Source organism: Panthera leo, chromosome A2 (genome assembly GCF_018350215.1).
Source record: "Panthera leo isolate Ple1 chromosome A2, P.leo_Ple1_pat1.1, whole genome shotgun sequence".
NCBI classification, from domain to species: Eukaryota; Metazoa; Chordata; class Mammalia; order Carnivora; family Felidae; genus Panthera; species Panthera leo.
The window spans coordinates 142450186-142475310 of record NC_056680.1 but is presented as its reverse complement, the minus strand read 5'-3'; the positions used below and the strand labels follow the sequence as shown (position 1 = coordinate 142475310).

General features: G+C 37.5%; 1 protein-coding gene across 1 annotated transcript in view; it reads left to right on the top strand.

Moving 5' to 3' along the window:
* The window catches only part of GRM8 (glutamate metabotropic receptor 8), a 756021-nt gene that overhangs the window by 118708 nt on the left and 612188 nt on the right, over positions 1-25125 (top strand). The window contains exon 2 of the mRNA XM_042923664.1: positions 24538-24754. Within this exon, the coding sequence (XP_042779598.1) occupies positions 24538-24754 (217 nt within the window). The remainder of the gene's footprint in view (positions 1-24537; positions 24755-25125) is intronic.

The following is a 25125-nucleotide window of genomic DNA, read 5'->3' as shown; positions in this document are numbered from 1 at the left end:
CTAGGGATATGGTGGTAAACAAGATGGACAGGGCTACTGTTCTTGTGAACCTTAAATTCTACAGGGGATATACAAATTAAGCAGTAAATTATAGAAATAATAATACAATTCTAATAGAAGTAGCTACTATTGAGGAGAAATGTAGAATGTCATGAGGCTTTCCTGAAGAAGTGATGCTTGAACAGAGATTTGAAGGATGAGCAAGGATTTAGATGTTGGGAGTATATGAGCATAGAACACAGAAAGTAAGAAGGCCTTAAAGAGGGAAGTAATAGTCCCTTCAAGGACTGAAAGAAAGAAAGGCCACTGTGGCCAAAGTGTGGAGATGTACAGGATGACTGAAATAGCTTGGAGAGGAATGCAGGGACCAGGCCATGCAAGGTCTTCTAGATCATGGTAAGGACTGCATAACTTTTTAAAAACCTATCATTATCAGATCTGTATTTGGCTGGAGCATGGAAAATACACCAGAAGGACACAGGAGTGCCGAGATGCCATATAGATTTGGACAAGGGATAATGAAGTGTAGGACCAGAGAAGTGCCAGTGGAGATAAGATATATCAAGATGCTGAGATATTTTGAAAGTAAACATAACATGGTGATTATATGAATATGAGTGTGGAGGGAGATGGAAGTGGGAAAGTATGATACCAAGGTTTCAAATAAGTTGGAAAGGACTCAATTTTGAAGGGTATGGACTAGGGTGGAAGGAGAAACTGGGCACTGATTTAAGAAAAATCAACTTTATTAAAGAGTAGTATGCATTTGCTTTTTTTTTTTTTTAATTTTTTTTTTTCAACGTTTATTTATTTTTGAGACAAAGAGAGACAGAGCATGAACAGGGGAGGGGCAGAAACAGAGGGAGACACAGAATCCGAAACAGGCTGCAGGCTCTGAGCGGTCAGCACATAGCCCGACGCGGGGCTCGAACTCACGGGCTGTGAGATCATGACCTGAGCCGAAGTCCCGAAGTCAGATGCTTAACTGACCAAGCCACCCAGGCGCCCCTGCATTTGCTTTAAGTGGATAGTTTGGTGCTTGTTTCGGCAGCACATGTTCTAAATGTATAGTTGGATGAGTTTTGACACAAATCTGTATACCTGTTTAATCACCACCACAATTAAGATAGAGAATTTTTCCATCAATTAGTAAGTTTCCTCTTGCCCTTCACAGTACCCCCACTCTGCTAGGGTCCTGGCCAATCACTGATGTGCTTTCTTACTAGAGATTCGATATGTCTTTCTAGAATTTCAAAAATAGGAACCATAGCATATGCCGTCTTTTGGGGCTGGTTTCATTTTCTCAGTATAAAGGTTTTGAGATTTGTCTAGGTTATGATGTATATGAATAATTTGTTTCTTTGTATAACTGACTTGTATTCTATTCTGCTATACCACTATGCATTTATCCATTCATCTGTTGATAGACATTTAGGTTGTTTTCAATTTTTGGCTGTTCAGAATAAAGCTACAATGAACATTTGAGTCCAAACCTTTATGTGAACATATATAATTTTTTTTTTTAATTTTAATTCCACTATAATTACAATACAGTGTTATATTAGCTTCAGGTGTATAATGTAGTGATTCAATAATTCTATATGTTACTCAGTGCTCATCAAGGTAAGTGTACTCTTAATCCCATTCACCTATTTCACCCATTTCCCTGCCTGCCTCCTCTCTGGTAACCATCTGTTTGTTCTTCACAGTTAAGGGTCTATTTCTTTGTTTGTCTCTTTTTTTCTTTTTTTGTTTTGTTTCTTAAAGTCCACATATGAATGAAATCATATGGTATATGTCTTCTCTGGCTGACTCATTTCAATTTAGAATTATACTCTCTAGATCCACCCATGTTGTTGCAAGTGGCAAGATTTCATTCTTTTTTATGGCTGAGTAATATTCCAATTGTGTGTGTGTGTGTGTGTGTGTAGTATTTTGTTTTTTCATGTTTATTAATTTTTCATGTTTATAATTTTAGCCATTCTGACAAGTTGGGGAGGGGCAGAGAGAGAGGGGGACACAGAATCTGAAGCAGGCTCTAGGCTCTGAGCTGTCAGCAGGGAGCCCATCATGGGCCTCAAACTCACAAAGCACAAGATCATGACCTGAGCCAAAGTCAGATGCTTAACCCACTGAGCCACCCAGGTACCCCTAGTATTTTCTTTATCCATTCATCTATTGATGGACACTTGGGTGTTTCCATAATGAACATATATTTTTATATCTCCTGGATAAATATATTTAGTAGCAGAATTCCTGAGTTGTATGGTATGTGCATGTATTTAATTTTTATAAATATATATTATACAAGTATATATACACATAGTTACATACATTTATTAAAGAAACTACCAAATTATTGTCAAGAATGCTTCTATCGTTTTGCACTCCCACCAGCAACATATGAGAATTCTAATTGCCTACATCATTGACTACACTTGGTATTGTTGATTTCTAACATTAGCCATTCTAGTGGCTATGTAGTGGTATCTCATTGCTTGTAATTTTAATTTTTATCTCCCTGAAGATTTTTCCATTTGTATATCTTCTTTTCTGAATTTCTGTTCAAATCTTTTTCATTTCAAAATTAAGGCTGTTTGTGTTCTTACTGAGTTATAAGAGTTTTTAAAATTTCTGTGTAAAGTTTTTTTCCCCTTTTTTTTAAAACTTAAATTTTAGTTATTTAACATACAGTGCAATATTGGTTTCAGGAGTAGAAATTCAGTGATTCATCGCTTACATACAACACCCAGTGCTCATCACAACAAGTGCCCTCCTTAGTACCCATCACCCTTCTACCCCATCTGCCACCCACCTCCCTCTATCAACCCTCAGTTTGTTCTCCATCATTAAGAGTCTCTTGTGGTTTGTTTCCCTCTCTTCTCTTTCCCCCTCTTCCCATATGTTCATCTGTTTTGTTTCTTAATTTTCACATATTAGTGAAATCATATGATGTTTGCCTTTCTCTGATTGACTTATTTCACTTAGTATAATACATTTTAGCTCCATTCATGTCATTGCAAATGGCAAGATTTCATTCTTTTTGATGGCTGAATAATATCACTCTGTGTGTGTGTGTGTGTGTGTATGTGTGTGTGTGTGTGTGTGTGTGTGTGTGTGTGTGTGTGTGTATACACCACCTCTTCATCTATTCATCAGTTTATGGACATTTGGGCTCTCTCCATAGTTTGGCTATTGTTGAAAATGCTGCTATAAATATTGAAGTGCATGTACCCCTTCAAATCTGTATTTTTGTATCCTTTGGGTAAATGCCTAATATTCCAATTGTTGGATTATAGGGTGGTTCTATTTTTAGTTCTTGAGGAACCTCCATACTGTTCTCCAGAGTGGCTGCACCAGTTTGCATTCCCACCACCAGTGCAAGAGTGTTCCCTATTCTCCACATGCTTGCTAACATCTGTTGTTTCTCATTTTGTTAATTTTAGCCATTCTGACAGGTGTGAGGTCATCATGGTTTTGATCTATTTCCCTGATGATGAGTAATGTTGAGCATCTTTCCATGTGTTTGTTAGCCATATGGATGTCTTCTTTGGAAAAGTGTCTTTTCATGTCTTCAGACCATATCTTAACTGAATTATGTGTTTTTTGGGCATTGAGTTTGGTAAATTCTTTGCAGATTTTGGATACTTATCCTTTATCAGATGTGTCATTTGCAAATATCTTCTCCCATTTGGTAGGCTGCTTTTAGTTTTCTTGATTGTTCCCTTCACTGTGCAAAAGGTTTTTATCTTGATGAAGTCCCAATAGCTTATGTTTTCTTTTGTTTCCCTTGCCTTTGGTGACATGTATGGTAAGAGATTTCTCCAGCCAAGGTCAAAGAGGTTGCTGCCTGTGTTCTTCTCTAGGATTTTGATAGTTTCCTGTCTCACATTTAGGTCTTTCATCCACTTTGAATTTATTTTTGTGTATGGTGTAAGAAAGTGGTCCAGGTTCATTTTTCTGCATGTCGCTGTCCAGTTTTCCCAACACCATTTGTTGAAGAGACTGTCTTTTTTCTTTTTCTTTTTTTTTTTTGAGACTGTCTTTTTTCTATTGGATATTCTTTACTGCTTTGTTGAAGATGAGTTGACCATAGTTGTGGGTTCATTTCTGGGTTTTCTATTTGTTCCATTGATCTATGTGTCTGTTTTTGTGCCAGTACCATACTGTCTTAATGATTACAGCTCTGCAATATAGGTTGAAATCTGGCATCTTGATGTCTCCAGTTTTGTTTTCTTTTTCAGGATTGCTTTGACTAGTCAGGGTCTTTTGTGGTTCCATGTAAGTTTTAGGATTGTTTTTTCTAGCTCTGCAAAAATTGCTGGTGGTATTTTGATAGGGATTGCATTAAATATGTAGATTTATGTGGATTACTTTGGGTAGTAGAGATGTTTATAAATGTTTGTTTTTCCAATCCATGAGCATGGAATGCTTTTCTATTTCTTTGCATCCACTTCAGTTTCTTTCAGAAGTGTTCTGTAGTTTTCAGAGTATACATCTTTTAACTCTTCAGTTAGGTTTATTCCTAGGTATCTTACTATTTTTGATGCAATTGTAAATGGGATTGATTACTTGATTTCTTTTTCTGATGTTTTATTATTGGTATATAGAAATGCAACAGATTACTGAATGTTGATTTTATATCCTGCAACTTTGCTGAATTCATGTATTAGTTCTAACAATTTTTTTTGGTGGAGTCTTTTGGGTTTTCTACATAGTATATCATGTCATCTGCAAATAGTGAAAGTTTTACTTCTTCCTTGTCAATTTGGATGCCCTTTGTTTCTTTTTGTTGTCTGATTGCTGAGGCTAAGACTTCCAATACTATGTTAAATAGTAATGGTAAGAATGGACATTCTTGTCTTGTTCCTGACCATAGGGGAAAGGCTCTCAGTTTTTCCCCATCAAGGATGATATTGGTTGTGGGTCTTTCATATATGGCTTTTATTATATTGAGGTATGTTCCATCTATCCCTACTTTGTTGAAGGTTTTATAAAGAATGGGTGCTATATTTTGTCAAATCTGTGTAAAGTTTTATGTCAGATATCTATTGCAAGTGTTTTTCCCCAATCTGTGACTTACCTTTTAATTTAACTTAATTTTTTATTTTTTTAAGTTTATTTATTTATTTTGAGAGAGAGAGAGAGAGAGAGAAAGAGAGAGAGAGAGAGTGCATGAGCAGGGGAGAGGCAGAGAGAGAGAGAATCCTAAGCAGGCTCTGCACTGCAAGCATGGAGGCTGACATGGGGCTGAACCCACAAACCGTGAGATCATGACCTGAGCCAAAACCAGGAGTTGGATGCTTAACTACCTGAGCTATCCAGGTACCCTGCCTTTTAATTTTATTAATGATACTTTGTGAAGAGCAGAAGTTTTTACTTTTGATGAAGTCCATCTTAGTCCATTGGGGTGCAATAACAAAAATACCATGAACTGAGTATGGGTGCTTTATAAATAACATACATTTATTTCATATAGTCATGGAGGCTGGGAGGTCCAAGATCATTGTGCTGGCAGATTCAGTATCTGGTGAGGCTGCTTCCTAGATGGTAATATTACATGGCAGAAGGGATGAGTTAGCTTTCTGGGGTCTTTCTTATAATCCCAATCATGAGGGCTCTGCCCTATGACCTAATCACCTCCCAATGGCCTTAGCTCCTAAATAACATCATGTTGGGATTGACATTTCAACATATGAAATTTGGGAGGACAGAAACATTCAGACCATAATAAAGTCTAACATAATTTTTTTTAATGAACTATGTTTTTTGTGTCTTATCTAAACATCTTTGCTTAACCCAAATTTATGAAGATTTTCTGTTGTTTTATTCTAGTAGTTTTATAGTTTTGTATGTTTAGTTGTATTATAAACTTTGAGTTAATTTTTATGGATGGTGTGACAGTGAGGTTTATTTTCTTCTCAGTGAGGGATATTCAGTTGTTCTAGAACTATTTGTTGAGAAGATTATCCTTCCTCTTTTTGGTCTTGTCACCTTTTTAGAAACTCAACCTGCTATTTCTGGACTCTGTATTTTATTCCATTCATGAAAAGACATGATGTATTCACTTTGTTCATCATTGCTGTCTTATAGTAAGTCTTGTAATTCTTCAAGTATGTTCCTGTTTTTCAAAATTATTTTAATAATTGTAGATCCTTTACATTTCCATGTAAATTTAATTTTTTAAAAAATTATTTATTTATTTTCAGAGAGAGTGAGAGAGAGAGAGAGCAAGCAGGGGAGGGGCAGAGAAAGGGGGAGACAGAGAGAGAGAGAGAGAGAGAGAGAGAGAGAGAGAGAGAGAGAGAATCCCAAGCAGGCTCTGTGCTGTCAGTGTAGAGCCCAATGTGTGGCTCAAACTCACAAACTGTGAGATCATGACCTGAGCTGAAACCAAGAGTCAGAGGCTTAACTCACTGGGCCACTCAGGTGCCCAATCTCCTAGACTTTTGATTGAGATTGCATTGAGTCTCTATATCAATTTGGGGATAATTGACATAATTATCAATTATTGACTAGTATTTAGTTTTCTAGTCAATGAATACATCATGTCTTTTCATTTACTTCTTTAAATTTCCTCAGCAATATTTGTAGTTTTCAATGTTCATGTTTTGTATATATTTTGTCAAATTTATCCCTAAGTATTTATTTTTCAATGCTATCACAAATGATATTTTTTAAAAATTTCATTTTTCAATGTTTTTTCGTGGTATATAGGAATTCAATTTATTTTTCTATAATGACCTCATGTTCTGTGATATTGCTAAGTTTACCTACTCATTTTTTAAGCTTTGTTGTAGATTCTTTATGATTTCTGTGTAGATGATTATGTTGTCTGCAAGTAAACACATGTGTTACTTCTTTCTTTTCTCTCTATATATCATCTATCTATCTATCTATCTATCTATATCTATCTATCTATCCATTCTTTGCTTATTCTATTGTGTTGGTTAGACTCTCACATAATGTTGAATAGAAGTGGTGAGATAGACATTTTCCCCTCCTCTTAGGGGAAAAGCATTGAGCCTTTCAACACTAGGTATGATGGTAGATATATTTTTCCAATTGACATCTCTTAGCATGTTGAGAAGATTTATGTCTAGTCATAATTTGCTGAAAGTTTATGATATATTTATTTAATCACATATTTATTTTTCTTCGTATCCTGAATAGGTATTAAAATGCTTTTACTATATCAATTGAGATGATTATATGGTTTAATGTTTATCCTGTTACTATGGTAAATTGATTACATTCTTGGGATAAACCCTGTTGGTCATTGTTTATTATTCTTTGTATATATTCCTGATTTGGTTTGCTAATATTTTATTAAGGAATTTTGCATAAATATTTATAAAGAGTATTATACAGTAATTGTAGTTTTCTTGATGTGTTTAGTTTTGGTATAAAGATAATGCTGTCCTCACAAAATGAGTGCCATCTCTTTCCATTTTTTGAAAAAGTTTGTGTAGAATTGTTTTATTTCTTCCTTAAATATTTAAAAGAATTTACCAATGAAGCCATCTGGGTCTGAAATTTTCTTCATGGCAAAGGTTTTAATTATAAATCCAATTTCTTTAATATTATGGTGCTATTCAAGTTTTCTATTAAAATTAAAAAAATAATTTGTGTCTTCAAGTTATAAATTTGTCCATTTCATCTAAGTTGTTGAATTTATTTGTATGACATTGTTAATAGTATTTTTTATAACCCTCACTATGTAGAATCTATAGTGACATTCTCTTATTTATTCCTGACACTGGTAATTGATGTTTTTTTCTTAATTAGCATAGCTAGAGTTTATCAACTTTGAGGGGATTTAAAAAGAAATATGTTTTTTTCTTTTTAAAAGTATAACTTATTGTCAAATTGGCTAACATACAGTGTATACAGTGTGCTCTTGGTTTTGGGGGTAGATCCCTGTGATTCATTGCTAAGAAATAGGTTTTGATTTTATTGATCTTTTTTGTTTGCTTTCTATTTTTATACCCAAAGACATGATTTATGCTCATATCATTGTTCTTTCTTTCTTTCTTTCTTTCTTTCTTTCTTTCTTTCTTTCACTTTGGTTTTAATTTTGTTTCTGTGGCAACTTAAGGCCAAAATTTATTTAATTGATTTAAGTCCTTTATTTTTTTCTAATTTTTTAATCATTTAAAGCTATAAATTTCCTTTAAGGACTACTATATCTGTATCCCCCAAATTATGATCTGTGATGTTATCATTTTTATTCAATTCAAAATGTTTTCTTTTTTTGTTTAGATTTCTTCTTTGACCTATGAGCTCTTTTTGTGTTTAAATATCCAATTATTTGAGGGATTTAACAGATATCTGCTCATTATTGATTTCTAATTTAATATCATCATGGCCACACAATAGATTTGATATAATGTCAGCCCTTTAATAATTTTTGAAAGGTGTTTTGCGACCCAGAATATGGTCTATTTTAGTGAATATTTCATGCACACTTCAAAAGAATGTGTATTGTGCTATTTGTTGGGCAGAGTGTTTTATAAATACTCTGTTGGGCAGAGTATTTTAAGGAAACTTGGTTGATAGTATTATTAAAATCTTCTGTACCCTAACTGATTTTCTGTCTTCTTGTTCTATCAATTCCTGAAAGAGGAGTGATAAAATCTCCAATTGTAATTTTAGATTTATTTACTTTTCCTTTGAGGTCTGTCGGATTTTGCTTCATACATTTTATAACATGTACTTAGTTTCATATAAATGTAGGATTGTTATTTTTTAATTATGTTTCTGTCATTATGAAATGTCCTTCTTTATCAGAACATATTCCTTGTTCTGGTCTTCTTTGTCTAGTTATAGCTATTTTAGCTTTCTTATGATTAGTGTTTGTATGGTATATATTTTTAATTTTTTCTTTTTTACTTTTAACCTCTCTGTGTTTTTGTATTAAAGTGAATTCCTGTGTTTTCTTCAGCTTTATTGAGGTATTATTGACAAATAAAATTGTAATGTATTTAAAGTGTACAGTGTATTTAGTACTTAGCAAAAGAGTCCAGGGGAAAGCTATGCAGATTTCTGGAGCCATTTCTCTGCATAGCTTCCTCTTCTCTGGTTCTTTGACCTACAAATTTCTGTCACATTAGCTTATTTGAACTCTGTTTACTCAATTCAGTGTGATCACCTTGTCCTGCCTGACATATCCCTTCTGACTCCACAGTGTAGAAGGTAGCTCCTGACAGAAAGCCAGGGCAATCATATTGCGCAACTCATTTTTTTCCCTTTCTCAGAGATTATAGTTTTGAATTGCCTATTGTCTAAAAGTAGTTATTTCATATATTTTGTTCAGTTTTCTAGTTGTTTACAGTAGTGGTGGGGTACAGCTGGTCCCAGTTATTTCATCATGCCCAGAAGCATGAGTCTATGCATTCAATTTTGATCATGTTGAACTTAAGGTAAGTTTGAAATTTCTAAGTGGAGGTCCATTATCTGTTGGTGTTAAGCTTTGCAATTTAGAGAAGAAATCTGGGCTGAAGAGATAATCATTAAGATGATATCACCTTGTAAGAATGCAAGTATGTGAAGAAAATTGAGCTTTGGGTCAGGCTTCAAGGAACTTAACTTTTAAATTCCAGGCAGAGAAAGATGAATTAGTGGAGGTGAGAAAGAAGGAACATCTAAAGAGGTAGGAGAAAACTGGGAGAACATGTTACAGAGGCCAGGAGGGAATTGTCAAGATTTTCATGATGCTGGTTCAAGTGAAATGAGACTGAAAATTGGCCATTCAGTTTTGTGACATAAAGTTTTAGTGACCTTATCCACAGCAGTTTCAGGAGAGCACTGGGACATCCGGGAGCCAGATTTAATGTCGAGAGGAGAGTGGGAAGTAAGACAATGAAGAGGGTAAGTTTAGATAATTTTTAAAAGTTTAGTTGTCAAGGGAGACAAAAGTTAGCTTGAGAACTCTAGCTAGATGAGAATTTCAGAAAAGGTTACTTTTTTTTTTCTTTTAAAAAATGTTTTCTTTTTAGATAGAGAGCTTTGAGTAAATAGAAATATAGGTGGGAAGGACCCTGTTGAGAGTATGAAGTTAATGTTTTGAGAGAGAGGTGATATTCTCTACTGTTAATAGCAGAAAGCCTGAGCACAAGTTGAAGCTTGATATTAGACAGAAAAAGTGACATGTCATTTTGTAACAGGAGGGGAGAGGGAATAGGTGCCCATTAAGCCAGGTTTGTAGGTTTGGTGGTGGGAAATTTATCTTTAACTTCTGGCTTTTATTTGTTATGAGAAAGAAAAAAGATGTATTCTAAAAAAATATTTGAAAAATACTTGACCCATATTGACATAGAACAGAAGAACTTTTGAAGAAAATTTGATAATGTTTAGTCAGAAACCATGGGCAGAATAACGCAGGTAAGTTTGTATAAGTCTAGATTTGTTGATTACAACATATGCCTGATGGTTAGTCAAGAAGGGAGTCAGAAATCCAGGAGACTGGTTGGGTGGAATGAAACTACCCTGAACCAAGTCTGTACCAGTCTAGAAAGGTGATCACCACATAAGTAGGTCAATGGTAGCCTCTTAGCAAGAATGGAAGATTGGAGAGAAAACAATGGCTTCTTTGACTGTTCCTTCCCTTTCTAAAGGCTCCCACTTCTGTCTCTCTTTTCAGGTTTCTTTTCCTGTTTCTGGTGTTTAATCCTCAAGCCCCACTGCTGTCTCCACCCACCCTCTTCTCCTCAGTCTCTAGCCTTATTACTTTAATTATGGTTTGTAATCCAGTATTTAACTTTCTTCTCACTCTTCTTTTTTTTTTTAATTTTTTTTAACGTTTATTTATTTTTGAGACAGAGAGAGACAGAGCATGAACGGGGGAGGGTCAGAGAGAGGGAGACACAGAATCTGAAACAGGCTCCAGGCTCTGAGCTGTCAGCACAGAGCCCGACGCGGGGCTCGAACTCACGGACCGTGAGATCATGACCTGAGCCGAGGTCGGCCACTTAACCGACTGAGCCACCCAGGCGCCCCATCTTCTCACTCTTCTTGACCCCTCTCCTGAAAATAGTCTCTTCACTACTTAATTGAAAAATCTTTTTCCCCCCATCTTTCAGCATTTCCAATTCTTTCTCTTCTTGTGTGTTTTTCCTCCTTTTTTTTTTTTTTAAAAAGTCACCTTGAATCTGACTTGTTGTTTCACTCTTTGTATGTTTAAGAAAAAAAAGTCTACATTTTCAGTATTCCCAGTCCTAATTTAAGGTAGATTATATTCCTTTTTTTAATGTTTATTTATTATTTTTGAGAGAGAGAGGAAGAGAGAGAGCAGAGGGACACACAGAATCCGAAGCAGGCTCCAGGCTTTGAGCTGTCAACGCAGAGCCCGATGCAGAGCTTGAACCCACAAACAGTGAGATCATGACCTGAGCTGAAGTTGGATGCCACTCAGGTGCCCCAAAGTAGATCATATTCTTAAATGTCATTATGAACTGCTTTAAATGTTCCCAAATTTTATTCCTTAAAAATAAAAAAAAATTAAAGGGCAACTAAAAAGCAATGTATAAATCTCATCTAGTTTGAGTTTGAAATAGTATTATTTTTAAAGAAAGAAATGCCTGAAAGGTTTTTTGTTTTCTTTCTTGCTTCTTTTAAAAAAATGAGAGCCCAATGATATTTACATACAGTCTCTGGCAAACCATTATGAAAACATTTACATATTTAGATTATTTAGAAAATTAGAGAGAATTGGAAAGGCAATAAATGTCTTCATATATCTAAGTTATGGTCTATGAAAAAGGAGTTAGCTCTTCATAAAAAAAATGAAAGTATATTTTCATTTAAGCACGAAAAATGTGGGAAGCTTTTGAAAAGCAATGTTACCAGGTAGGCTGCAGATATTAAAAATCAGGCATCCTGAGTTGTTTTACTGTCACTACTAGGCAATTAAGCAACAACATATATAGATCATCTACTGTATACAAAGTACTTTCCTAGAATCTGCTAAAGAATAACAGTGTATCCCAGAGTCTTAGCTCTCAAGTCCCTCCTCTGATAGGGTAGTGGTTGTAAGGAATAAATTTGTTCTTTAAAACTCAAGTGCAAGAAACTTTTTTCTTCTATATTAAATATCCAGCACTGAGCCACATTGACTAGTATGTCTAGAAATTCAATCATTGTCATATTTGGGGCCTATAGTTCAGTTTCCAGTGCTATAAGGATGTTCACTGTGGAGATGCTCAGTGTAGCCCCCATGGGCTATTCAAAGGCAGTGACTCTGTTCCTTTCATGGCAAGCATAGGTAGAGGGCTTCTTTGATGAGGTTCCTGGGTTCCCAGACACTGGAAGGGAGCAAAATGAAGATCTCCATCATTCCCAGTCCCTGATAAAGCACTACTCTCTCCCTCCATTTCCAATTCCTTCTCTTCAAATCTTGGGTGATCCTCCTTCTCTAGATAATTCAGATATACAGTCTCTATAAGCTAAGGCTTCTGAAAACAAAGCCTAACATTTAGAGGAAGAAACAAAGGAATAATAGCCAACAAAGAAGATAGAGATTCGGGAGAGTGATTTTTCATAGAAGCCAAGTGATGATATTGGCAAATAGTAGGTACTTAACAAATGCTTGTTGGAATGAAAACAAAAACCGAGAAAAAACCAAACAAACAGAAAACCAGACTTAACTGGGCTCATGAGCACCTTGTACAAAGACCACTGAATTGTTTGCTTTTCCTAAGCATATTCTTTCATATGTTTGTTTTCGTCAAATACTGTTCTCTCTGCCTGGAATGCCCTTCAGTCTTCTACCTTTCCTGATTTCTGACTCTGCTAACCACCCCCTGTTGTTCTGTACATGTTTTCTCTGGCCTTTGGGCCTCAACTATCCCCTTTGCTCCTGACTGCCCTTGTGGACCTGGATGATTGCTGCCCAAACTGCTCAAACTCTACATGTGCCCACATCATATAAGCACCCCCCTCCACCCCCCCCCCCCCCCCCCCCACATAAGGGACTATAGCAACTGAAAGAAACCAAAGGAGGGATCATATTTACTGATAGTAAATGTTAGTATTTCCTTTTCACTATGATGCCCTACGTGGTGATGGTTGGTGGTGTCCAAACTCTACCTGAGGCCCTGAGAGACTTGTGTATGTGACCAGAAGAGGTGAGAACAAGAAGCTGTGGTTGCATTTTTAGGAACTTGAGCAGTCATGGAAAGCAGAGCTACTGAAGAATCAACATTTTAAAATAGATCTGAGGTAGTAGAGGGTAGAGGTGTTCGAAAGATGAGTCAAGATTCACACTGCCTAGGTTTGAATCCCATTCTACCATTTATAAATTATGCAGCCTCAGGCAAGTTACTTAACTTCTCCAGATTTCAGTTTTCTTATCTCTAAAATTGGGATAGAACACTTGTTACTCTTCACAGCCTGTACTTCTCATTCGCAGTGCTCATTACAGTTGCCGTTAAATGCTTTCTTTATTTGGGTGATTGTTTCTTTAAAGCCTGTCTTTTTCATCTGACCATATGCTTCGTGGGGGTGGAAGGACTGTGTGTTGTTTACTGCCCTATACCCAGAGCCTGTCATGGTGTCAGGCATGTAGTGGGAGCTAGTTTACTGAATGGACTAATAAAAAAGTAACCATTAAAAAGACATTGTATTTAATTTAACCACTAATCAGAAAAAGTGGGTGTCTGAATTAACCTTTTTAATTTGCAATTTTGTGTATGGTTATCATTTTCTAGAAATTACAGTGTGCTGAAATGTATGGAAATAAGAAAAAAATAGTGTTCACTTATTTTTTGAGTAAGGAGAAACTGAAGGTCAGGGGAAGCCATAAATTAAGGGAACTATAGAAGTAGTTGGAATATTAAAGTCCCTTCCTTAAAAAGTGAAGGTTTTAAATCCAACTTGCTGTTAGAACTTTTGGATGAATATATGCAGGGTGGTTAGGCTTAAAAATTCCCACACTACTAGTGACTTGATAGATTATAAAAACTCTTTCCCTTAGGAGCTACTGTGCTTTCTCATTGTAAAATGTAATTAGCAGATGTAGAAAAAGTTTATTAATCTTATAGGGTATAATTATGGTTGTTTATATGTAAATTCTTTCATGTTCACGGATTGCTTGTCTTTCATTTTAAATAAACAGGTTAGAAGTCAAATGTCATTACCAATTTGATTAACATCATTACAGTTCTTTTTCAAACAAGGAATTTCTTCTTTTTCTTTTAGCATCTTTTTTGTTTTTTTAATTTTATTTATTTATTTTTGAGAGAGTGCGAGAAGGGGAGGGGCAGAGAGGGAGAGAGAGAAAGAGAATCCCAAGCACTGACAGTGCAGAGCCCAGTGTGGAGCTCGAACTCAGGAACTGTGAGATCATGACCTGGGTTGAAATCGAGAGTGGGATGCTCAACCAACTGAGTCACCCAGGTGCCCCTACTTATTTTTCAAAAGAAATTCTAACTTAACTGGCTAGTTGTAGGGTTGGAATTTCCAATAGCCAAACCAAAATGTCTTAGTAGAGATGTTCTGCCAAAACTATTTGAAATCATCAAGTTATAAAAAAACAACATAATATAAGAAACTGGAAATCTGCACAGTTGTATGTAAATGTACTTAAAGTGTATAATGATCAATGATGAATGATACCTGGCATGGATAGCATCTGCTTGCCCCTCATATCCACCTTCTTTCTCTCTTTTGCCTTCTGTTCACTGTCTTGGGAGAAAATTCTATCCAGACAGAATCAACAGGTTCTTTTTCCCCTTGATTTTCAGTGAGTTTGGTCAAGAAGAGGGCCAGCAGGAGGTCAGAATATAATTCTTTTGAATCTCTTTCTGTGGAATTATCAGGGACTGGCTGTGTCTCCCCCGGGAAGCCACTGTTTTTGTCGAGATGGCTTTCATTCCTGACTCCTTCTGGTTTCTGTAGCTCGTTGGGACCAGAGGTAGCAACTGCTACTTGACTTCTGACTTTTACTGGATTATGGCATTAACTGCCATTGTCTATATACTGCCCCTGCCTTGAAAATTGCCCCTTTATGAACCCTCCTGGAGTTACCCCAATTTGAATGTGCCACTTCCCTGACTCATACAATACCTTTGAAAAAGTGGGGAGAAAAATGTACCCTATTACAATTAGTAGGATATCTAAATGGATTATCTGAAACCAAGAAATGACTTCGTAATTGTAATATATATATATGTATATTTTCAAGTATACATATGTACAAAAATGCACTTTTTGTTTTGAAGAAAGTGTGCCTCCTATGACTAGCTCTTCATATATGCCTCTGAAATTTCAGATTCACATCAGTAGCAAGCCATCTTTGAATTATTTATCTAGGACTGAGAATGAATTGACTTTGTCTCTCCTCTCTCCGGTTGGCTTTGTTATCGATGCTGTACATTTGTGAGGAGGAAGGTTCTGGTAAGGGGTACAGTCTGCATCCTGGCCCATAATGGAATTAAACTTGTGACCTTAAACCTACCAGCAGCATGCTATACTCAGCTATGTTAATTAACCACAGGCCCTGTCAGTGTGGTGTGTAGGTAGAGTTTGCTTATTCTGGAAGAGCTGATATTGTGGAGAAGGATAAAGATAGAATACAGTGAAATCTCTCTCCTTGTCTCTTTCTTTCTCTCTCTCTCTCCATGGCCTCCACAATATCCTATTTCAATAGACTTCCTCTCCTTTTCTTTTGCTAAGCTCCACTGTGTATCAAAACACAAAAGTTTGTGTCCTTTTTTGAATTGACTGGGAATTCAACTGAGAAGAAAGCCAGGAACTGAATTTCACATTTGGCACTAACTTATACAAATAGGAAGATTACTGTCTGTCTACTGTGCAGGCAGGATAGCTTTGAGTGGGTCTTGGTTTGGAGAGAAATAGTACTTCTTCATGTTTTGGGAAAAGCAAATAGAGGGTGGTCATCACTCTTCACTATTATTCCACTCTTTGGCTCTACTTTTCTTTTCTCCTTTTCCTTCTCCTTATTCATTTTTGTGAAGTTGAGAGGAGCAAGACAGCTCAGGACAGTGTGAGGAAAGGAGGGTCAATGCTAGACATTGACTTCTAGCTTCAACTTCTTATTTTTATGTAATTTCTGATTATAAATTCATGTTTTGTCACAAGGAGCTAGTGGTTTTAATACCAGCAAAGTAGTCACATCTGAAATGACAAAGTTAAATGGCTATAATCATTATACTTTCCTGGACCTAGTTCTGTAAAACAATAAATCCATCCCAAGGCCAGGTGGCAGGAAGCTCTCATAGTGATGGCTGCTGTTGCTAAGGCCAGCATCACTGAAGAAGTGCTCAGACAAGCACTACCCCCTGAGGAAAGAGCATAGCTTCAAGCTGATCTTTCACTGGAGAAAACCAATGATGCTATTGAACAGCACGAGGAACCCACCCCATTAACCTAACCTTCTCCACTATTAAGTTCAATAATCAATGGGCAAGGTTGTTTGTAGAGATAAACAAGAACAAAAACCTTTTTGGCAGGAATTGATGATGAAGAGGTGACTCAGCTCTTAAATTGTCTTCTGTCTACAAACCTGTTTTTAGATGTATATGAGTGTCTTATAGGAAGACTTAAATTTACCAGGATTCTGAGGGACTTCCTCTGAACTGTGCTTCAGGTGGTTCATTGCTAGTCTTGTTGGGGTTGTCTTGGCCCTTTAGGGATCTTTGACGAACCAGGAAATGAGAGATATAGATGCAAGATTCATAGTGTTTTGAACAGACAAGGCAAGTTTTATGCTAATCCACAGTATTTTGATATGTGAACAATGGGAAACACCCATAAGGCAGCTGGAGTGGAATTGTAAGCTTCTTGGAGCATGAATGAGTATTTATGGTGTCTTAAAGTTCCTCAGCCCCTTTGCATCTCGACAATACCTCATCATACCCTCTCAGTCATGTATAGTAAGACTCAGTGATGACAATAGGGAGAGACACAGGCCTTTAAGGGAGATAGAAGCATTTGCAGCCCTGTCTAGAATATCCATCTTACAGATGAAGATCAGCAAGAAGGGGCAAATGATTTTAAAATCTCTGACTTTGGTCCTTGATTAGAAGTGTGATTTTTATGCTTCTTTAATGACAGACTGAAATGTTAGCCAAGATAGTTATAAAATTTTCATGGCCATTTTCAGCATTTCAAAAAGCTTGGTAGCAGTAGCCTGCCTCCCTATGATGAGCCTGCACACCTACAGCTGAAATGGCACTTGGTTGATTTGACCTGGAACTTTATCACCTCAGCTTGGTAACAACAAATATTTCATGCTGATCAGAAGCTTTAGCAAATGAATAGATCTTTAAGTAATAAAGAAAATGGGAAATGGATGAATTTTTCCTTAAATAGTTTTATAGAAAAATCTTTCAAAATCATAATGCTTGGAGAAAAATAATAAAAGCGGTCCTTGATTGATAGATGGTTGGGTTAGTTTTTTCAATATATATTTATTGAACTTCTACTATGGGATAGAAGCTCATGTTACAGTTGTAAACAACACAAAGAACACCCCTATAGAATCTACATTTTAGTAGAGGAAACAGTATACACAAATTAACACAAGTTGTGATCAGTATAATACAGGAAATAAATAGGGTAGTGAGGTACTAATGGGGGTGGGGAGATCACCATGGAAGTGGGGGGTCAAGGGAGGTTTGTTTGGGTATGAGACATTGGAGCTGAGGCTGAATGAAGGATGAGGAAAGCCTGGAAAGACTTGAGAAAAGCATATGGAGCAATAAGCATGAAGTTTGGAGAGCAAAAAGGGCTTGGCCGGGTCAGGGAACAGAGAGGAAGCTCCTGTGGCTGGATCAGGGGAGTGAGGGGAAAGATGTCAGATGCTAAATCTACAGGGATTCTGTAGCAAGAATTTTAGGCTTTATTATAAGAGCGATGGGAAGATATTGAAGGATTCTGAGCAAGATTTTGATATTATATGATTTTTTTTTAAAGATCAGTTTCATTACTGGTGTAGAGTAGATTTAAGAGGGTTAAGGAAGGAAGCAGGAAAAATAGTGCTGTAGTTTTAGGGATCCAGATATTGTAATGCCTTGGACTAGGGTGTGGCTTTTTAAATATGTTTATTTTGAGAGTGGAGGGGAAGGAAGGCAGAGGTGGGGTGGAGGGGGAGGGAGGAGAGAGATTCCCAAGCAGGCTTTCACTCTACAGGGGCTTGATCTGTGAGATCATGACTCGAGCCTAAGTCAAGAGTTGGATGCTTGGATGCTTAACCGACTGAGCCACCCAGACGTTCCAAGAGGTGTGGCTTTTTGCTTTGCCATCACTGGGGCATGACTTGAAATGGCTAATGGAATTTTAGAGGTCCTGTCCAAATTCTGGCCAACAGGAAAGAGGGAGGTGCATGAGAAAGACATGCCTTTTTCCTTCAAGTTCATTTTTCAAAAGTTACCCTCAACCACTGCTAATGATCATAGCAAAGAAGGCTGGAAAAATGTAGTCTTCTGAGCAGCCAAGTCCTAGGCAAAAATCTGAGATTCTGTCTAGAAATAGAGAACAGTCATGAGAAGACCAAAATCTCTGCTTTCATTTAAAATATGTACTTTCTATATATATTTGTTTATTTTTATCAAAATATCCAAGAGGCTGTAACTGAATTTCTTTTTTCTAGAGTAGAACTTTTGTTTCCTTGAGTTCTAAGTCAGACTTTTGGCCTTTCTTAAGGTTTATAAGGCCAAGATTCTTAGAATAACTAGCTAAACGTGGACTGAGTAACTAGTTTTATTAACAGGTGGGCAAACATCACATAACTTCCTCAGACACATGGCTGTCTGTTAAGAACTGGACTGGAAAACATTTAGTGTGGACTTGAGGCTAAAATGATGCCTCCTAATTACACACTACATCTCAACCTTAGGACTCTTTTCTACCTGCACAGAAATCTTATTAACCAGTGACATGGGCTTTGGGCCTCCTGCTCTGCCACACAGCTGGTTGTCTGTGGAATATGGAGAGGAGGGGTGGGTTTCTTTCCCAGAAAGGGAGGCCTAGCCTGGTCTCCTTGCCATACAGAGAAAAGAAACCTGGGATGTGTGTGGGCAGGTCAAAGGACAAAGGCAGAGCCTGTTCATGACTCTTGCCCCACTAAGTGTAGAATCTGACCTCTTGCTCTGTCTTCTCTCTCCTTTGGGGAGAGTAAGTAAGAGGTAGAGATCTAGGTAGAAATATGCATTTTATAATTCCCCAAGGGTGAGGTTAGGGGTAGGAATCTCCTCTTCTTTTTTAAAATGTTTATTTATTTTTGAGAGAGAGAGAGAGAGAGAGAGCACACGTGTGAGTGGGGGAATGGCAGAGAGAAAGGGAGACAGAGGATCTGAAGCGGGCTCTTTAGTGACAGCAGACAGTTTGATGCAGGGCTTGAACTCACAAACCATGAAATCATGACCTGAGCTGAAGTCAGACACTTAACTCACTCAGCCACCCAGGTGCCCCAGGAAATCTCTTCTTCTGTGGGCTCAAGTGAAAATGTAGTGGAAAAAGAAGAGGTTTTTTTCTCACTAAACCAATGTTCCTAACAAACAAATCTTGAGTTGTGCAATTAATTGCCCCAGATATCCTTTATTTGAGTAATGGAAATATGGCCTTAATTTAAGTGCTACATATTCTTATGAAAACTCATCACAAGGAAAATAAATGATAAAAAGCAAAATGAAAGAAAAAAGCAAAATGATAGGTGTTTTCAAGCGATGCAATTTCATGTGATGAGGCACTGAAAGATAAAGGAAATAATTGTGTAAGGACAGTGATAGAGAAGGCTGGAACGGACAATGGATGGAGAAGGGCTGAGAGGTTAGGGCAGGGCTGAGGGTAGGGAAGCATGAGAGTGGATGTTTCTTCTACAGAGACCTGGAAGAGTGGGTGTATTAGTCAGGCTTCTGGCACACTGAAGGGGTCATGGAAGAAAGGTTAATAAAAATACTATTTATAAGGTGTGGGCACAGTTAAAGGATCCAACACTGGATAGGAAGTACTCAGAAACTAGCAACACTGGGAAGATCTAAAGGGGCAAGAGTACATAATGGTCACTAAAACTTTGCAAGAGCTTTAGCTGTAGATGAGGGCTTAGGTAGAGAAACACCAAGTTGGTGGGGAAGGAGTTGGGGGAATCAATACTCTAACTTCTGTCCCCTGCCCTCCCATCTCTGTTGGTGTCTCCTAATGACCATACTCAGATGGAAGCCTGAGGTGAAGGAACTCAAGTGAGATAGTCACAGAGCAGATTCCTAGGACACATAGCAGGAAGGAGAAGGAACAAGAAGGACAAATGGAGAATAGCCTATCCAATATTTTGATGGGATTCAGGGTAGAAGGCTGTGGGGGAAGAGTCTGCATCAAAATTCTGCCACAGTTCAATTAACTAATTGTCTCCAAGCATTCATTAATATTTTCTCCGTAAGATGCTAGGGATACCAAATTAAGCAATAGAGAATTTGTCCGCGGGAGGCTTCTAAGCCAGCACACAGTCATGGTTGTATTGTCAGATGATGGAGGCTATGAGAGTGAGGAACAGCAAAAGACAGCTCTGACTGAGAGAATTAGCAAAAGTTTCCCAAGGAAGAGGTGACTTTTGAGCTGGATATTGCATCTGGGCAGAATGGATTATAGAGGGAACAGCATGGGCAGAAGTGCAGACACTGTCAGGGCATGACAGGGAAGATAAGAAGTTGGGAAGAGGATAGGACAGAGTCTGATATCAGGGCTTGGTGATCCAGAAGAGTTTGGATAGTATCTTTTGAATGGGCAAGTGAGAGTTAACAGAGGCTCATGAAGGATGTTTTTCTTCCAAAGAATGAGCTGATGCAGAATGCTTTCCCTAACACCCTGTTTTCTTGGTACATTCTCCTTGTTTTGTTTCTCATTTATCTCTCTACTTCTGTCCCTCACCCACCACTTGTTTTTTACTGTTTTTTTTTTTTTTTCTAGTAGATGAAACTCCAGGGTGAAGGGATTCATTAGGATAGATTTAGTGTAGGGAAAAGAAAAAGTAACATTCCAGGTTTTAAAAAAAGTTTTCACTTCAGTTGTCAGTAGGGGGTTAATTTGAGAATAATGCACAGAAATTAAAATGTTTAATGAGGCAATGCTTAGTGGTCAACCACAATAAAATTAAAATGAGATGTGACTTCATGACAACATGAAAAGCTATCTTAAAATATGATCAGTATGTCCTCATGTCTATTATTGTAGACTGCAACATAGCCAAAATTGAACAAGTGGAAAATCAAACATGTACTCTCACATTACTTTTACACACATTGATCTGCAAAGAGAAAACTCCTCAAGACTTTGGGGAGAAAGTCCTTTACCTAATTATTCAAACAACCATTTTCTATCTGCACTTTTATTTTATATACCCTTTACACCTGTTTAATTAATCCTAAACATGATGCTGACTGCTAATTAAACAGCCCTGAAAGTGACTGACTGAAGGTAGTAATTTGAGATAATTAGTTTTGGTTTCAAACACTCAATTTTCACACTTTGTGCTCATTTTTAGAAAGGGGTGGCTCATTCTTATAGGCCAGGTGGGGGTTGTGTAAGTCATTTTACTGCTGGACTCTGAGTAGCTGAGGAAGTGGGAGGATTATTATATACCCAACTAGGGTATATATCCAAATAGGACAAGGAAATGGTATAGTGCTATAGAATTTGCTATAGAATGCTCCCCTATGTCCTCCTACACACACACACACACACACACACACACACACACACACTCACACATGCACAGAATTCCTTCTAAAGTGAAAGTCAGGCTGCCGAATCTCTTTCATTAGAACATGGAAATGCACATGCTCCTGATCTTTGCGAAAGTTTTATTCAGTAAAAGATAGATCTCACCGAGTCATTCATTGTCTCTTTCCAAGGTTATTTATAAGCAGGCAATAAAAGGTGAAAAGGGCCCAGATTTGGTGTTCAGTTTGAGATTTGAAGGGGTGTCCTTGCTGAGTAGTCATGTACTAGAAAGGCACAAAGTCTAATCAAGGGAACAGTCTGCCAAGATAGGGCCAGTGTATCTAGCAGAGAAAGCAAAGGGGCAGGAGGAAGGCAGGTCAGACGTTTTTTATGGTCTCATGATGTTAATAAGCAAGTTAACATAATCCCACCAGAACAGGATCGGACAGAATTGGGAGTTAAATAGGCTAAATCATTGTTACAGTCAGTATAGATAGATACAGGTTACACAGAAGCTGATTGGATCTTGCAGCACCCTGGAGAGCTCCAAGCACATTGTTCTAACTGCTCCCTGGGTAACTGAGGCTTTTATATCTTGGAAAGTTTAGTTTTACTTAACTGGCCATTGGTATGGAGTAGGACTCTCTAGACCTATGAAAGGTTTTTCAAATGTTGAGGGCTTTTCAAGGATGTCAAGAGGAGAGTCAAAACCTCCATGTGGACTGGGAATTATCTGGCCAGGGTGTGGTGGGTGACAGATTCCAGACTATGCAACCCTATGTGGGAAGATGGAACTGCAGCCTTTTTGACATCTTAGCACTCACGTTAATCACGGGATCTGATGGATAGCACAGTTAATTGCTTTATGTACTAGTCAAACCTGAGTCTTTAACCAAACAACCTGAATTGGGCACCTTGGAGTCATTTTGACCTCTGAATTTTCACACTACGGTTTGGCAGCAGAGGGGTGGTGAGATGCACTGTTACATAGCTCATGCTCCCAAATAACCCTTCTTTCACCCTTCATACTTTCATTGGGTGATCCCATGCACTGTCATGGCTTTCACTACCTCCTTCACTACGCCCCCACCATTCTTTACCTCCAGTCTTGAAGACTCTTGAACTTCATATCCTCAATATTATTGCCTACTTTTTGGTTGCTTTCATTCATATCATAGGAGGATCCAAAAAAGCAAACACAAAATTAAACTCATCATTTTTGTCTTCCAAATCTCCTCTTCTTCTGTGTAGCTTGGTAAATAGCAAATATCATCTTCCCAGTTACCAAAGCCATGGAACTAAGAGTCATTCCACATTTATCCTCATTACCTACACTTTTACTTGATTTTTAGATACTTACAGGTTCTACACCCTCCCCCTTCCCCACCCCTCTCCATCATTGCCTTAGTTCAGTTTTCATACTTTCTTTCATACTTACATACTTTCTAACTGGTTGTCCTGCATTTAGCATGGCTTTCCTTTAATTTATCTCTAAGCACAGTGTAGGCTCACCTGCATTAGACTGTTCTGGAGAGCATAGTAAAATGCAGATTTCTAAACCTCTAGACATACCAAGTCAGAATTTGCTGGAATGTGACTACCTAGGTGTACGCTGAAGTTTGAGGGCCGCCACTCTCTCCACTGCTGCCAGGTGAACTTTCTAAAACAAAAATCTGATTCCACCACTAGCTTAGTTACAGTCATTCTGTGCTTCCCCATGCCTTTGTGATAAAATCCACACTTTTTGTCATACCTGACTAGCACTTTATCTGTCCAGCTTTGCTGTTTTATTTCCTGGTGTTCCTCCCTTGCTATCCTGCATTCCCACCGTGTGAAACGCTGCAATTCCTGGAATCTACCATGCCCTTTCTTGACTCTATGCCTCTGGACATGTGGTTCCTTGTGGCTAAAATGTCCTTCCCTTCATTGTCTGCCAGATTTCTTGTCATGTGCCCCATCTAGCCTGAATGTCCTTCCACTGTGCTGCTTTAGCGTCCATGTGCTCTTCTATACTAGCACTTTTCATTGGTAGAGTAGAAGTCCTCACTTGGATATATGAGTAAATGTTATATTTTACAAGTTTTTTGGGAGGGAGATTTGTGGCATGTAGTTAATTTGTTACTCACTTTGAATTTATGTAGGATGAATGACACAGGATTCCTAATTTTGAAAACATGGCAGTTCACCCTGTGTATGTCAGAAAACATTCTCTTTTCCTAAAGAAATTACAGTATAGATTCCTGTTTTGTGATTTTGTTTGAGTGGGAAACTGGAAAGATCTTTCTATTAGAAAATACACAGTTGGTATTCCCAAATCTTTTTGTGATACTCAATGATTATATCAGTAAATAGTGAATAAACTTGCAAAACTATATATTTAAAATAATTTACCAAAAGCAATAATCTTAAGACTGAAATGGTATCACGTGTAAAAAAAAGTCTATTAAATTCTCTGTTTGTAGTCATGTAACCTTTATGACCTAAAGCCAAAGACAATTTCAGAGGTGACCTTTCAGATATGTGTATGTATTATACCTTCATTTTGGCCGCATTTCTGTACCAGAACTTATCATTTATGATGTAAAAAAGAAGCAACAAAAAGCACACAAACGTTTTGCTTTGGCTTCAGAACCTGAAGCGAAACTAAATTCATTCTTGCTGTTTATAAATGTGTTGTGAAAGAAAGTGATCCTACAGACATTTGTATAATACTTTCTAATTAAATTGGTGGCCACAAAACCGTATTTTGGCTTCCAGCTGGTATGTTTAGGTTACTGGCTATTTAGTCTGTTGTGTCTTATTTAGTCTCATTGTTTGACAGGGTTCCTCATGGGTTGAAATGATCTGTCATTTGTTTTGCAGATACCTCAAATCAGCTATGCATCCACAGCCCCAGAGCTAAGTGATAACACCAGGTATGACTTCTTCTCTCGGGTAGTTCCGCCTGACTCCTACCAAGCGCAAGCCATGGTGGACATTGTTACAGCACTGGGGTGGAATTATGTGTCGACACTGGCTTCTGAGGGCAACTATGGAGAGAGTGGTGTGGAGGCCTTCACTCAGATCTCAAGGGAGATTGGTAAGCATATATTTATCAGATGATTATATTTGGAGGTGACAGACTGTGGAAGTCTGAGCATCTTTAAGTGCTCTCTGATCTGTATGAAATAATTAGAGCTCCTATAGATGCATGGCCTAGGCTGTCCACTCTCAGGGGAAGTTGGGTTTATTATAAATGATTTTGTTGTTCATGGTCTATCAAGGTGACACTTTGGTGCTAATTTAGGAAGTAGAGCTCCTGACTCAGGCGAACATTTTTAAAAGTTGTCTGTTTTGACGAGGGAGTTTGCTGGCACATTAGAGCCACTGTAAATTTGAATAAATGACATACTATTTGATTGTTCTAGATGGAAGTTTACATTAGCAAGTCATTAAATTAAAAAAAAAAGG